Raw genomic sequence first — 17,035 nt, 5'->3', positions numbered from 1 at the left:
CAGGACAAACATCCTAATTTTCTCAACTGGTCTAAACTCAGACCAGCAGGAAAAAGTGTTTAACTTCAACCCAAATTTTTCCTAAAAATGAACACGCCCAAACCTCCAGACTCGCGGCTGCCTGAAAATGCCGCAGAAGGTGTTTGCAGAGCAAATGGAGCATCCGCAGTTTGCTAAGCTAACTAAAGCCACTAAAGGCATCGCCCAGGTGGAAACAGCTCCTTCCTCTCACACAGGTACAGAGGCACCACTGACGTGTGCACACCGCAGCCGCGCGGCGGTTACGCAACAGCTGGCGTGTGCAGCAGCGCGTGTGAACGTGAACATTGTCCGGGGTCGACTCTGTGCAGCCGAGGCCTCGGAGCTAAATCACCTTTGAGCGCAGCTGCTCCTCTGTTAAGCTGTTAAGAGATGCTATCCAGATGATAACTCTAATAAACGAGCAGCAGCGAAGGTCTCAGAGTAATATAAAGGCAAGAGGAAGTAATATAGAAAGGTCAGCAGCACTGGGCAAAATGAAGAATTCATGTCTGTTATTAAAGTTTCCAGAAGAGATCGCTTAAGGGAACGGTCCCAGGACTTAAACGGCTCTTTGAGACGCTTTATTTATAAACTGTGTCGTCTTATTGGTTCGTATTCAAACCGTGCAGCAGGGGACAAGCTTGACTGAGGAGGCGACCGAAAGTCGCGAAAAAAGGCCACGTGCGGTTAAAGACGTCCTCAATGAGCGGAGTGATGAGGAAGCAGCACTTCCTCTGTTTGTGCGTCTCATCGTTTGCTTTCTCTCCGGCGCAACGAGACTTCCTGGCAGCTCCTGCTCCGATCTCCCCCCGTCCCGGCGAAGGGGCCGAAACAATGAGGAGGAAAGGGCAGCGCATTACAGCACACGGGTGGAAGAGGCCGTATGCAAACAGAGGCACGGATACAGGTGTAGATGAGGGAGAACACACACACACACACCCTGGTCAAACAAGCAAACACGCATGCAGAGCGCAGATAACGGCAACAACGCCAACGACAACACGGAACAGGAGAAGCAAAGAGAGCAGAAAAAGAAAGAGGCCATGTGCACAGAGGAGGAAAGCTGCACCGCAGAGGTCCGGGGCAATCAGCTTACCGGAGCTAAGGCATGCAAAATGTCGCAAACAGCGGTTATAATGCTTTCTAATCATCGTGTAATTCAGTTTGAGTGGCGACCACTTCATCAAAGTTACGAGAAGCGTGCGTGCACCTCCCTCCTTCCCTTCCTCCTTCGTTCCCGGCCCTGAGAGCGACACATGAACTCACCAGAGCGGACCGAACCCCTGACCTACTGTTCCTCCACGAGAGGAAACGGATGTGGGGCATGTCTCTCAATCTTTCTCTCTTTCACTCACACAGGGAAAAAAAAACAACAAAAAAAACGTGCAAATCGACACATCGTCCAGAGGTTGAGAGCAGAAACGGCTCGTGAAGGCGGATATCCAGCAGACGAGAGTTCCTGCACACGTACACTCGTCCAGGGCCACGCATGGACCTTTTCTATTTCTATCCGTCACTCCCCTCAAACCCTGGCCTTTCCAGTCAGGTCAGGAAGCAAGCGCTGCGTTTCCATGCCCGAAACCTAAATATCACAATAAAAAAAAACTCTCAAATATCTAAAGCTAAGTCCACCTTCGTTAAAGAGAAGTTTCTAGTGACGAGAATTATGTGACATCACCGGACGAGACTTTACGAGCGTCACAGCCAGGGACGGACGTCGATAAGACTTTTCTGACACCGATGCCTTTGTTGAACACACGTCTCTCTCTGCATTTGATGCCGTGTGTCATCATGTTGGAGGTGTTGTCGTCTTTGCTTGAAATCACGGTGCTACATGAAAGTTGCACGTTGAGTTGGTGAAGTGAAGCCACATTTTAAACCGTTTCCGTCTCTGCGTCTTCCTGGTCGTCACGTGATGTGAACGACCTGCTTCGATGTAAAGACTCTTCTTCTTTCATTTTATACGGTTGGTAAATAACATTTAGGTGTATTACCGGCACCATCTGGACTGGGATGTGAATATTCAGCATGAAAAGTATCGATAAGGAATCGATAAGTATGAAGTATCGCTTTTATTTTGCAAAAATCTGTAATGGAAGCACAGCTGGTGATGGAGTATTTAGTGTAAATGATGATCAGACGGGTGTTTCACTAGTCTTGGTTTGGGGTTTGAGGCTGGAACAAATCTTCTTTCAAAGAAACATGCGGTTGAGTTGCATTATGGGAAATAACTCTGATGCGATTCTTTTTGTTTACTTAGTCCGAACATCTCTGCACGTAATCAGATCAGAACAGACTGGATATCAAGGATTTTTTAATCGGACTGAGACGAATGGTGCAAACTCTTCTGGAATCTGCTGAATAGCAGCAGCTAATAATTACATAAAAACTTAATGCAATCGTTTCTCTCTGGATAGAATTAATATGTTTTTCTGTGCGCGCTCACACTATGTGGCAAGTTTCTGGAGGTGGTGTTTGAAAAGTGTCATATTCTTTTATCATCTCATTTCCATCAGGTTTGAAGCTGCACAGCAGAGCTGAACCACTTTCATTCATTCATTCATTCTCTGTGTGTCACTCATAGGGTGAGAGGTCTTCACACTCACACCTACGACCAATTTAGCATCACAACCGAACACAACGAGCGTGTATCTGACATGTCTCTGACCGCTTTGTGTTCAGGATGATGCTTCAGCCGCATGCGTCTTCATACATCAGCGTTAAACAGTTCTCCTGGAATTTCTAATCAGATTCATTTCGATCAATTATTCTCCATGTGAACGGAGCCGAGCACAACCACAAACGCGTTGCATAATGATCAGACGACACACAGGACACTGTCAAACAGCCGAGCACAGAGAACAACATGAGGACGTGAAGGGCAGAGTGAAGAGAAATCGTACGTTAAAGACGGGAGGTCAGGAGTCGCTCCGCAGATCTTCTCCCTCCATCGCTCTTTATGTAGGCTAATCTCTTCCATCTCACTTCCCAGAGCTGGCTGCCTCACTTAGCCTCATTTAACCAGCTAACGGCCGGTAATAAATCAACGGCACACGCCTCTCACCTCTAATCTCCAGTAGCCTGTTCGGCTCCGCACACTCCCCCTGATATATGACTCTGTGACTTGCAGTGCAGGGCAGGAGCCCACGGTGCAGAGAGCGCGTGTGGGGTGGACGGCAGGAGGCGAAGAACGAGATAAAGGATGAGACTGGAAACGAGGGCGAAGGAAGAACAGAGTCAACTCCCTCCAATTTCCCTGCTCGAGTTACGACTTCTAGCGGCGGTCTAAAGCTCTCACACCTATTTTGGATTTAATACATCTGTGACACAAATACCGAAAACGCATTCAGGTCAGATAATAAGTTTATGACCATGCAGCTGCGTCCTGTCTGGGTTAACTACCTGGTGCTCAGTTCACGCATATAATAACAAATAAAGCAATTAACTAATAACCTTTTACGATGAGTGGAAATGTTTCAGTATGAGAGTCCGTCTGTCCTGCATTAAAGTGAGCAGCTTGCCTCCCGCCCGGACTCCTCACAGCACCCGGCGTTCGCAGTCGGCCTTAAGCGCGACAAGCTCATAACCCGGCTCCCTGCGCAACAAGCTGCTGGCTCGGTGTTAGCGTGTATCATGAGCCGCCCGGCTCAGAGACCACCGGTGATTAAGAAGGGCTTTGAGAAAGGTCGCGTTTAAGACACGCGGCAGAGAAGGAAAAGAAAAGGGCCGGTGGTGTTGTGACACAGTGTGACACCGCTGTGCATGGCTGTGTTAGGATGAAGTCAGGGTGTACGTACGTGTACGACGAGTCCTCCCCCTCTTCCCTCCCCCCGTCTATCAGACTTATCTGAGTTTACACACACTTCCTTCAGGGGATATAAGAGGCCTTACGGGGGTCAAACACTTAGCTGCGTGTTGCGTTTATGTGTTTTTGAGCTTTTCTCACCGGCTCCCAAAAAATGTGACCCCAACCCAGCGGAGGAAACGAGACGACCCTGAAACGCCAGCTCCCTCTCTGATCTCTGCCTTCATTCCACTTCCAGCTCTCACAAACATCTCCCTCCTCCCTCCGTGCCCTTTTTTAGAAGCGCCTCGTGGAGCTGGCTCGCAACGCAGAAACCTCACGCGTTCCGCAGCACGGCCCCCCCCCGTCAGATCTGCAGACACGCCGCTGCTGCATCCCTGAAATTAAATTAACGTGTAAACACCCAGCGCATGTATGCAACTCTGAGCTGCTGCCGCTGCGTTTTCCCCGCGGAGCACGGGCTCATCTATGTGGCTGCGAGCGCGGGTGTGGTTTTCTGTGTTTTTTGCATCAATTATACGTTGTTTTAAGACGCGTCGCAGCCACGCCCTCCCCTCTATCTCTGTCCACATGCTGGCCGGACGAGGCCTCCCCTCAGAAGCCGTGCGCGGGCCATATGGGCGGCTCGGAGCCACACGGCGGCGCAGTCAGCAGACGCGTATGAAACATATGGCCGCCGGTGCCGTTCTGTCAGCCATTAAGCTCTATCGCCGGCTCCCTCTAATCTTACCCGGTGTCTGCACACTGTTTAATTTCCTCGAGCCCGACCGCACCCACATGTGCTGCACGAGTGTTAACGCACGGGCTGTAATAAAACACATGTAGAGGAAAGGCAGGACTGCTGAGATAAAGGAAATCCTGTTCCCCTTCTACGTCTTTATACGCCGACCAGCCACAACAATATGACCACGGACAGGAGAAGTGGGTAACATTTAAAGCATCTTGTGACAATTTAAAGTTCTGCTGGGAAACACTTGCACCTGGCATTTATTTATGTGGATGTTACTTAGACCAGACCAGACACCCCGACCCCATAGCAATGACCTGGCCTCCGTAGGACGCCCTCAGAAGGCCCATGTCCGCTCTGATGAGTCACAACTGTTTTAGAGGGACAAGGGAGAATGAGTGAATGTATAACAAGTTAGACATGAGGTGGAAAACAATACTGGATGATAATCCAGCCCACAAGGGTCAAGAAAACAACGTACGAGTCACGGCTCACACAAAAGACGAGGGCAGCTTTCAGACACATCATAAGGGTTAAACGCAACACTTCCAAGACGCACACAAACGCAGAAGAATCACGAGAATCACCAGACGAAATTAAATAAGGGACACACTGTCCTGAGTTAACTTCTAACCGAGTTTAAAGACATTAGTCCGACATATCATGAGCTCCGTTCCACTTCTCGGTGAAATGAAGGAAACTCCTGACGGGTTGGATCTTTGAACACCGTCAGGCTGAGCGGGGTAAAGGACGCGATCAGGACGCGCACCACCCATGACATCACCTTCTACTTCCTGCCCACCGCCGCCGGACAGGAAGCCGACTATCGAGCAAAGGTCAAGAGCAGCTCGCTCCTGTCTTCAAGTAGGACGGCTTCACGTTCGCATCCATCACGTTCAGTATGAGGGCGCATGCGATTATCGACGGTTTTATTTCTCCCCTGTTCCTGTCGACATCCTTTATTCTCCCACATGTTCTCAGCGCGAGCTCCGCTGCAACTCTTGTAATCGCATTTAGAGCCAGTATCCACGGCGCAGGGATGATCCATGTCCATGCACACCAACGCTAATGTGCACATTTGCACACACCTACACGGGTGCGTGAGAGCCAGCAGATGTTGATTAAGGAAAAATAGCAGGATTCTGAGCTAAGGAGGAGGCATGAGAGAAGAAATGAGGCAGGGGTGGAGTCTGAGCTTTGAGCACCGAGACAAACCCGGCTCCTTGAGGCATGTCTTTAAACTGTGTGTGTGTGTGTGTGCTCGGCTTGTCTTGCCTGCTGCAACCACAGAGATCTCTAATCCAATTATGGTTCAGACCAGCCTCGCGGCCCGGCCTCAGCCACCAAGGACAAACACAGCTAGCTTACGCCGACACCAGCAGCCCACTGGCTCGGAGCAGACTCGGCACGTCGCCGCTCGGCTCGAACCTTCGCCCAGAGGGCGCCGACCGCAGCTTAGCGAATGATAAATAAAATCAGCCAGAATTAACGGCTTCCTCCTCCAGCGTAAATGAAACCTCGCTGGCTGAACGAGGACCGACTGCTCTGCTGGAGAAAGAAGTAAAATCTTGTTTTTTTTCACGGCTGCAGCAGCCAGAAGAGGGATCTGTCTTTCTGAATACCCCATTCTTGATCTGCACGTAGCTCCAAAATGCATTTCTACCTCGGTCAGTGGCCGCTAGGGTCCCTGTTAAATCTCCCTCCCTGTCCTCTGTTGCAGACCTCTGCTGTTTCTAATCTAGCTCTCTGACCCACGTCGCCGCTTCCCATTTATCTCAATATCTCACCTATTGCCTCTGCACCACTATCTCTTCCCTCGCACTTTCTATATTCTCATGCCGCTCGCTTCCTTATCAGCCACCCTCTCCTCTGTCACTATACCCCTTTTCCTTGCGTGTTTCAATCTGCACTGCTCCAGTCGTCCCGCGCTCCCATTTTCTTTTCTACATTTCACAGCCCGACTCTTCGTCTCCTTAACCGAGCCAAGGAAGCCGTGTTGCTGGGCCTGTTTTCTTTCCCAGCGAGTCAGAAAACTTCTAAACAGTCCTAAATGAAATATGCCGGAGAGGAGATGTTGATAACCTGCAGCATATTATCTTACGGTATCCTGCAGTTTACGTGGGGGGGGAAATAGTCTTCTCAGGATGTAAGAGAGAAAAGTGGACTGTCAGCCAGACGGTGCATTATCCAGTTACCGTGATTATAGCAGTTTATGGATGGATTCTGAACGTCTGGACACAAATTAGTGGCTCAAGGTCTTGATCGATACGTTAGGCATCTCTGTGCGGGATAATGAGGTCTGTATACCGACACAGAAAACGTCTGTGCACCTATTGAGAAAGTGGAAAGATTAGAAAGGATTCAAAAACAAATTATTCTGAAAGACAGCTAATGCCGATAACTGTTTGGTTGGGCGTCCTGTGTGGGTGGACGGCAACCGAAACCCCAAATCCTGCTGCAGGCGCTTCAACTTATTTTAGCTGATCTTGAGACAGCTCGAGCCTGCAGCCGCCCATGACTGTGATCCTCTCTGACAGAGCTGTAGCCGCCTCGGAGGCCTGTGGCGACCGATCCTGCTGCCGGACGAGCCAAGCGAAGGCTCGGATCCGTGGGGGCGAAGTCGGCCAATAACGAGGCGAAGGAGCGAGAGGGAGCAGATGATTAGCTGCGCTTCCCGTTTCTCTCGCGTCTCCGATCGTTGCCGTTTGTGCCAGTTGTGTGCGCCGGGCAGAGTGTTACCAAAGAATAAACACGGTCACAGCGCGGCGCCACTCTTCCCCCAAAAGAAACAGAGGCAACACAGACGCCCGAGGAGGCCACGCCAGGACCGAAACACAACTGCCCGACCGGGAAAAGAATTTATTTACCAGTCACAGAAAATTAGATAATTTGATATAAAAAAAAAGTCTAACGTGCGCCCGAGCGGTTGGCGCTGGTTTAGTGGCGGCAATCAGTGCAGCCGACGTTATGAAATACTTTCAAACAGGTCAGGACTCATTTGAGTTGGCGGAGAAGATTCGCAAGCAGGTGCAGGTACGGAGCCGAGATTCTGGTGCATTGCACATATTGTCCCGAGGCAAATATTAGCCAAAAAAACTAAAAAAAACAAAGCAAAACACACCACACCCAGCAACCAGGATTAGCACGGCGGAGATCAAGAGAAAGTGCTTAACGCAGCCGCGCGTGCATCTGGGTTCTTCAGTTATCGGCTGATGCATATTCAGTGAAAGGCAAACTGCAGAGTCACTCTGATATCGCCTTCACTTCTGGGGCTCTCCCAGAGAGAATGGAAGGGAGGACCGGGAAGTGGAGCAACGTCCTGAGAGACTAACCAGAGAGCACAGCAGTGTTTACTCAGGAGTGTGTCTGCGTGTGTGTGTGTGTGTGTTCTTGTACCCAGGCTATTTGCCTCCTCAAAAGGAATTCAATGGAGCCTTTATATCTGGCGCAATGGTGCAGACTGACGTCCTAAACACCCTCTATGATACAGTACGGTGTCCTCCAGCATTGGAAAAACTCACAGGAGCTCAAGACACCAAGTGCACAACACTTCAACCAAATAACCACAGACTAGTAAGACACAACAACAGACACATCTTCCCTCTGCGAACGCTTGCTGCGGTCGCTCGTCGTGGTCTTTACCAGACTCAGTACTCGCTCTAGGTGTCGTCTTCCTGTGAAACCTGAAGTCATCGGCACCTTAGGCAGCTGAGCTTTTATGGCGCGGCTCACTTTCCGCTCTGCAGAGCAAGCGAGAAAGAAGGTGAGTCTGCTAAAAAAAATTAAAAAAATAAAAATAGGGGCGCATCCTCGACGAGCGCACGATGAAGTGAAAGATGGGGGTTGATGTCAGAGACGTGAAGCTCAGACTCTGTGGCTCTGTTTTATTTTACACCGTTTTCCTTCCTGTGTCCCTCACCAAAGGCAACTGAGGCAAACACAACACACACACACACACAAAAATAGCATGCCGGAGCTCGTACGGTGTTACTCAGCACGTATAGGCTCCTACATGCTCATCTCTGATTGAGGCGTTCTTTCTTTTTCATGCACAAACATTTGTGTGAGAAGGTCGAGGCTGCCCTGGGCCTGTTCCGACGCCGCCGCCTCGCTCAGTGCGCCTCAGCAGTCCAGCGCAGGCAAGCACGCAAACGTCTCCACACATCAGCGTCCCCAGAGAAAAAAGAGAAAGAGCACGGGGAGGGTTTTAAAAAGGAGAAAGAACGACAGGGAAGGAGGGAGAGGCGAACCGAGCCAGGGAACGAAAGACAAAGTGTGTCGAGGGTTGGAAGAGATGAGAATGTCCTTTCTGGGGAGTAAACACGAGCGCAGATCTGAGCTCGATAGGTAACACAGTCACAGTGGTTTAAAAAAAAAAAAAATAAACGTGTTCTGCAAATAAATGAAAATGTATTGAAATTGTCGAGGGTGAGATTTTGACAGCGTTGCACTTAACGCACCTCGGGTCTGCGTGACTTAATCACTACAGTTTTGCAGATTTAACAGGAAGAAAAAAATCTTTATCTTTTAGGCCTGGCCCAAAAAATAAATAGATAACAAGTAACGGAGAAACGCCCTGCAGTTTGCCAAGACCCGTGGTGGCGTGCAGCACGTTTCTGAATGCGGCCCTCGTCCCAGTTTATTCCGATACCCGACGGGAACATGTCGTCCTCCTCCACACTAGGTGGCGATATGTGTCTTTTCAGTGGCATTAATACGGTTTCCTTTCCGGTTGCTAAGTGGAGTTGCTCAAGTTGCAGACCGGTATTTCAAACAACAACCTGATGGATAATAGTGCAGCAGTTGTGGAGCATGTGCACACACATTGTCTAGTTTAACTCTGATTAAGTCGTATACATGCCAGAGAAAATCGTTTTTTTTTCGCATTATCTGTGTGTTTTAGTTGGATAAGGAGAACTACTTTATCAGCCAGAATAACGTGTTTACATGCATTTAAAGTTTTGCAGTTAAGAGTCTGATTAAGACAATAATTTTTCCACATGCATGTTAACGTACTGACGGCCAAACTGTTCGTTCTGTCTCAGCCAGAGCCGAAAACCCGACAACACTCCATTTGTCACGTACGACAGAGAGAAATCTCCGATGCCGAGGAGCTCCAGTTATCCGTTTCCCACTAATGGCTTCATTAATTGATTACCAGTTTTCTGAAATGGACAAACTACCGAGGACAGAAGCCGTCAGGGCCTGTGCCGCTTCCAGTTCAGAGACAGTGGACTGGAAACTTAAAACAGTTTATGAATAAATCATGCAGCTAACAGCGTCAGTCAAAGGATGTAACTTTTGAAAACAACCGCTGACGTGAACCGTGGTGTCGGTTTTGCTCAGCGACGGGTGCCAATGCGTGTCGACACACACGGAGCCGAACACCACCACATCGCCGCTGGCTGCGTTTATAAGGTCTTTAAAATGTTGGTCGTGGGGTTGCCTCGGGTGACTAGCTGTAAAAGGCAACTTCAGAGCCAGACACAATAAATTGATTCTTAATAGAGTTAGGATGCTTAAGTGCTCCGACTCTCAGAGGGCCGACCCCAACGAAGCTCTCAACGCTGCAGCAAGACGGTGAGGAGATCTTTTTTCCAGGCAGACACCGAGACCTTCTGGTAAGCTTAAACGCCACGCAGAACTGAACTGAGGTCAAACCTAATGACCAAAGAGGCACTGCTGCGGGCGATTGCGAAGCTCCAAAAAACATCAGACCAGGCCGTGCAGCACGGTGGCGGCTTCGGTCGGTTTCTGTTCAGAAGCAGGTGAAGTCTGCTCATCTGTCACTGCCTGTTATCAGCGCTGCATTTGCAGGGGAAGGAGCCACCTGTGCCGAGGCCGAGTGCGTGCGTTTCCACGTGTGCTTGCATGTCTGCATGAACGCTGGAGATGGAAATAAGGCGCTGGGGTTGCATGAGGACATGGCTGCGGTGTGCAAAATAACCACTGGGAATATCTATCTACACACACACACGCGCGCGCACGCGCACACACAGACTAAAAGCATGAGCAGAAAACAACTCTAAAATGCAGAACAAAATCATTAATGCTAACCTACATTATGCAACCGCGGGGTTTCTGATGCCAAGGCTCAGGACCGCATGCAGAGCGGCAGAGTCAGTTGATACGCAAATAAGGTAAGACACTTCTGCAGCTATTTATAGAATTGGTCCATGTAGATTTCATTGGATTATGATTGCGAGGAATCTTAAAACTGCGCAGGGTACACTTGATAGCCAATGAGCGTCAAGACACGGGGCCGCAGCATGAGTTGAATTTGTAAAAACACCACTAAAACGCTGTTAGCTACGTTTATGTGGTCTTAAAAGTCCTGGCCACGAGGTGCCTCGGGTGAGCGGCTGTAAAAAAGCAACTTTACTGCCAGACACGACAGACTCGATATCTGGGTAGATAATTTATGAGAGTACAGGGTTATGTTATGACCATTGATCATTTTAATCCTTTTATTTATCTGATTATGTGTCGATTTAGTTCATCCCCGGTGCACGATCCAGTTCTCCTGAGCCTCATCAGCCACGGATGTGGAGAAGACATCGGCCCAAAAGAATCATGCAAAGAAAAATAAGATGCGACTTGATGTGATGATGAAGCCGACGTCTAATGCATCAAGCACAACATTATGACCACTTGCAGGAGCAGAAAAATAACGTCGACCATCTTGTGACAATTCAGTGTCCTGCTGGGAAACTTTTGTCCTACACAATATTCAGCCTGTAGTTTTAATGCTGCGGCTCAACGTTGTATCTGACTGCAGGTTTGCATGTGACTAAATGTTAAACAGCCACTGTGAGATACCAAAACACATTTCTTTTTTTGGACACACAGTGGTGAGACAGAAGATTAGAAATAGAAAGAAAAAAAAAACTTTCCCGCTGTAGAGGAAGTTCAGTCTACAAGTGGTTCATGTGAATTCCCCTTTTCTCGATCTACCGTCTTCTGTTCAACTGCCTGCACTCTCGCTTTCAGGGTTTAAGGAGACGGTTTGACGAGAAATGTTTTTAACAATTTCTATCAACGTAATACTGAAAAACACGGGCAATATGGTGACAGTTAGCATTTTCTTTTAAAATACTTCAGAAACGTGAGGCCTGTTGTTGCTGGAACGCTTCTAACTTGCACTGCTCCGGTAATAATATACCATTAAATCACAGGTGATGCAGCGCGAGCTAAGTGTGCATTAAATCCGCCTGTCGTGGAGCTCAGGCCGCCCCCGGAGCAGCGCTCCACTTAGCCGCCGTAGCTTCGGCCCCTCTCGCTCTTCCTCCAGCATTACCAAAGCCATCACTCAAAAGCGAAGGGATTAAACATCTGTCAAAGCCTGCCCGTTGCACCCGGCAGGAAAAGACACGTTTAAGCATCGCGCATCCACTCCCCCCTCCTCCTCCGCCTCCGCCTCCGCCCCAATCCATCCGTCCAACGTCTGACTCTGAGTCCGGACGCATGAGGTCAAATAAAAATAATGCTCTCTGGACAAAATAACTCTGAGCTGAGATAAACTGCACAAACACATTTAAGGAAACAGGGAGGAGATGCACCAGTCTGCATTAGGGGTGGGAATAAATATCGTTATATCACGATACTTTTTCTACCAATACAATATCGATTTAAAAGAAAAATCAGCACTTTTTCTGTGCAATACATTTGAAATGTATCATTTGGATTAATATTGCTTTTTGACTCAATTTGTCCAATAATTTATAACTTGTATTTAAAGCTGCATTTAAAATTTTTCTGTGAACTACGCAGAATATAGCAATATCATATTATCGCAATAATGTATCGTATCGTCACTCAATTATCCTGATATTGTGATATCGTGCCAATACCCTAAGTCTGCATGCACCGATACCAGTTGTTATTTCAAAATACTCTATTCTTGTGAATTCATCATCCACCACAAGATACTGCTCTCTCCTTCCCTCACTCCATATAGCCACCATTATTAGCAGGCCGTCATGGGAATGTCATCTGGTGCAGACCTCCATCTGATTCTCTGGGAAGCCTCATCCTTCCTTCCTTCCTTCCTTCCTCCACCTGCTAATTTCCTCCATTTCTCTCTCTAATCAACCATTCTATCAAAAGCCGTTCACGTTCCCTCCGTCCATCCGTCGGTCAAATGAAAATGTGCCATTTCCCCATCCCGGCCCTTCCCCCCCCCCTCATCCATCGCCGCTCTTCCCCTTTTCATCTGCACACTTCCCTCCAGATCGGCTACACCTCTCTTTCTTCCACCTCCACTGCTCCCGGCGGTGTCGTCCTTCACCCCGGGCCTTTATTCAGAGCGATTACACACTCGGTTAACTCATTCATGGGAGTCCGCGCCGTCTGTGACGCAAACTGGGCGCGCTCCCGTTCGCTCGCCTCCCGATGCATTCGGCTCACGTGAAAATCGCCCTTTCGTCGCCGTCGCCGTGCGGGTTAACCCGTGCACGGTGGGGACGAGACGCAGCAGCGGGGACATGGTGCGAAGACTGGGCCATATTAAAAAAAAAGTATGACTCATTTTTCTGTGACTTATTTAAAGGGTGTGTGCACAAAAAAAGAACCTGACAACTTAGACCGTGAATTAATGCCAACTACATTTAGAAACATCAACCTCTAGCCTCTAAGGCAGAGACGTGACTCTGGGCTCCTGTGGGACATGGTGGTGTCATTTCACATTTGAAAACTGATGGGGGCTTTCTTCAGTTCGCTCTGAAGAAACACGAGAAGAACAACAACAGGGAAGAGGAAGAAGAAAGGGGGAGAATAGGAGAAAAAGGAGAGCATGGGGAGGAAAAGAAAGGGGAACAACACCAAGCATAAAAGAGCATGAGAAAAAAAAGAACAGGGATATTATCGATATCTCTAATGTCACTGTGCAAACCGGTTCATGTCAGAAAGAAACTGTTAGGCAAAAAAAAAGACTATTTTTCCACTCCAGAAAAAGGAAAGAGGACCTGTAAATCATTTTATTTACGGTTAAGAAGAAGTGATGTAACTAGGGACAAGTCACTGCACGAATCGGTAGCGAAACCAGAAAAAAACACCGTCATAAATACTAAGGAAATCACCTCCGATAGCGCGAACACCTGCACAGACCTCTCGGTTTATGGCAAACGGTGTGAACTTTATATGGTGCGATCCAAGCGAGGGCAAAGGCTGCTGTGAAAAATATTAATAATGATCGAAAATGCGTAAAATGTGTAAGACTGAGACACGAGACATTTTCAGAGGCGGGAGTGAGAACTGTTTAATGATTTGACGAGAAGGTGGCGCACACCGAACACAACTTCCTTGGTCCAACGCAGACAAAATAGACGGAAATAGCCGACTGCATTCAAGGTGGGGGCGGGTGGAACTGACGCACGGCATTGTTATCTCTCAGCCGAACTGTCACGACGTAAAGAAACACCCCTGACAACAGGCCTCCACCCTTCATCAGCCCTGATCTGCTTTGAAAGTGCTGCAGCCAAACAACCTGATAACGAGTCAGCAAAAAAAAAAAGAAAGAAGAAGAACCGGACAGCAGACGGCTTTAGCACTTTTGTTTTGTTCTACTTCTGCATGCAAAGACTTCTGATCCAGATGTGCTTGAGGGTTAATCAAATCAAATCTTACCTGGAAGTAAGAGTCAAGTCGCTCTTTTACTTACAGGCAAATGTGACCAGACAATAAGGGCACCTTCCAGTTTGCATAACAAATAGAAAATGGAAGACGGCACATGCGAGCTCCGCCGTGGGGCACTTAAACACGGACTCTGATACCAAAGGTGAACACATGCGAGAATCGTGGATTTGAACTTTGGTTGTGCTGCAGCAGGTGTCACGCTGAGACACCCGGCACTGATCACCAGCTTTCTGTCACCCACACTCATGACTCGGAACAAGCCAGAGCTAAAAATAAAAAAAAAAGCCTCAACAACTTCCTGCAAGGTGTCACTTAAACGCACAAATAAAAAGACTTCGTTGCTGTACTTAAGTAGGTTTTTCAGGTGCTTTGCTTGAGTATTTCTTTTTTTTTCCTGACTGCTTTTTACATTTGTGCACAAATATCTGCACTTTTTTAACCTCCGAGGGTGACATGACGTAAAACATGTGACATGGGACTAGAGAGGGGAAGAAGAAGAATTAGACAGTTTACTGTGGAAAGGTGTCGAGTGAAGGGAGAAAATGTGCTGCAGCGTCGTAGGAAGGAAGTGAACCAGGGTGAATTGCAGATGGTGACGCTTCAGAAGATTTGGAAAAGCAAGATCTTCCCCATCCATGGCCTTGATTAAGAGAAATGTTCAATGTTGTCGGCCTCAAGAATGATTCATTAACCTAAAATCACCAAATTACCCAGATGCTCATGCAAGAACTCTGATCACTTCAGTCTAGATCAGAACTTTCTTTATGTTGCAAAATTATAAACGGGTGCATTGTTTCATTAATGCCTTTCTTACTTCTACTTGAGTAAAAGTATCTGTGTTTCTACTTAAGTACAGCCACCTCTATTTAAATGCACGCAGCTTATTAAAACACCTTCAGTTTCAAACTACTGATAATCCATCGGGTTCCACCACCACCGAGTCAAACCAGCTCCAGATCCAGAACCAAATCTTAGCCAAAAGAATTGAATCTGTGTCAGGCTGGAGAAACCTTTTCTAAACAGAGGACATGGACCAAGATATAATCTGCCATCGATTTAGAATGAAGCCTTAACTTCAGTCCAACCCAACTGAGACCAGGGCACCATTCACAGGGAAAACAATCTATAACCCTCAAAGACAGGTAAGCATCTTAATGGAAATTGTCCAAAAAGCGTTCTAAGAGACCGCTGGGATGGTCTGGTCAAGCAAGTTTTCTGGTGGGTTATACCCAGAGTCTCCCCATTTAAACCTCAAACTTCCCACCAGACCCTTAGAAACTAAGAAGCTACTCAAATGAAAAGTCTCCTCTAAATCTCCAGCTGCTTTTTTTTTTATTATTATTTTTTAAGAAAACGCTTTTTGGACAAAAGCCAAAGCAGGTGTGTGAGCTCCATCTGTGCCACACACATTATGGGGGGTTAGCACGCGTCCTAGCACCAGCTCCGGAGCACCTTGCACGGGAAATAAACCAAACCCCGGTCCCAGGATGCTGGCGTTAGCTCACTACCACCTCAACCATCCCCTTCCCTTCCCCCGAGCTGGTCCCCTCACCCTGAATCTAACCTGGCTGCTGCCGCCACCGTCGGCTGGTTCATTTGATAAGGCCACGGGGGTGCCCGAAAATGACCGGCCGGCCCTGGTTACCCCGGAGCTAGGCTAGCCAGCTAAGCTACCCGCTTTACGCGCAGGTCTGCGGGTTAGAGGGGGAATTAAACGCGCTCCAACGCGACAGTGCACCCGTCAAAACGCTGACACTCGGAGGTGTCGGCTACAGAGGAAGCGAATTCGCAGCCGGAGTCGGAGGGACTGCGCAGGTGAGCTGTCACCGGAGAGGAAGCCTGCTAGGAGGGTTAGCCGTGTGTACTCACCCCATCAGCCAATCCATGGCGCTCGTTCGGAGCTAGCTGAGCTAACGCTAGCTGGCAGCGGATAAGTCCACCAGGAGCTGGAGGCAACCCCCCCTCCCACCCACCCCCGAGTTTATCCAGCCACCACCCTCGTTACCCTCGCAGCCTGGTCCCCCCACCCTCCCCCCTGAGTCCTGTCGCTCTCCACAGGGGCCCGCGTCTCCTCCAGTCGCAGGGATCCGACAGCGAAACGCCGCTTAAACTTTGAGCGACTGTCCTTGTTTTGATCCCCGGCTAGCTCAGACCGCGGAGCGGCTCGGCAGGTCAGCGTGAGGGCTGGTAGCGGGAGGGTGACTTTGAGAGGCGGAGGAGGAGGAGGAGGAGAGGGGTCCGCCCGGAGGGAGTCGCGGTGGCGCCGAGCGAGCGAGGCTCGACTGGTGGGATGCCGCTGGCACAGGCCGGTAACCTCTCTGTCATGAAGCCTTGTATGGCCGCCGCGCTAGCTGCCAGCCTGAGCCTCCACTGGAGCCGCTGCTTTCCGAGTGAAGTCTAAATCGGAGTCCGGAAGTAAACACCGCACAGACCCGACCCACTCTGTCGCTCCTGTGCGTAAATTGCGCATGAGCGCGGATGCAATGGGATATGTAGTTGACAAGTGGAGTGACAAAAGGGGCGACGAGCGAGAACGTTCATAGATAGATAGATAGATAGATAGATAGATAGATAGATAGATAGATAGATAGATAGATAGAAAGATAGAAAGATAGATAGATAGATAGATAGATAGTCCATATCGCCACGAGAATACAAAATAAAATTAGTATTATTGTATTGTATAATATATTGTATATATATATATATATATAATATATAATGTGTCTCTGCTGTTTGTAGCAAGTGTAGCAACCTCCAATTTTATTGTTGTTTTTTCAAGAATGACAATAAAGCTCTTTTTACCTTATATTACATTTTATTTTTATTTTTTATTTTTTAGTGATTTG

The 17,035-nt window shown here is 48.4% G+C and overlaps 1 protein-coding gene across 1 annotated transcript in view; it reads right to left on the bottom strand.

Annotated features, from left to right (window-relative positions):
• The window catches only part of mob2a (MOB kinase activator 2a), a 59,923-nt gene extending 43,719 nt beyond the window's left edge, over positions 1 to 16,204 (bottom strand). Inside the window, exon 1 of the mRNA XM_047596340.1 lies at positions 16,056 to 16,204. Coding sequence (XP_047452296.1) covers positions 16,056 to 16,072 — 17 coding nt within the window. The 5' untranslated portion in view covers positions 16,073 to 16,204. The remainder of the gene's footprint in view (positions 1 to 16,055) is intronic.
• Between the last annotated feature and the right edge of the window lie 831 nt (positions 16,205 to 17,035).

This window comes from Mugil cephalus, chromosome 10, assembly GCF_022458985.1.
Source record: "Mugil cephalus isolate CIBA_MC_2020 chromosome 10, CIBA_Mcephalus_1.1, whole genome shotgun sequence".
NCBI lineage: Eukaryota > Metazoa > Chordata > Actinopteri > Mugiliformes > Mugilidae > Mugil > Mugil cephalus.
The sequence above is the reverse complement of the archived record's forward strand: the minus strand, read 5'-3'. Positions and strand labels throughout refer to the sequence as shown.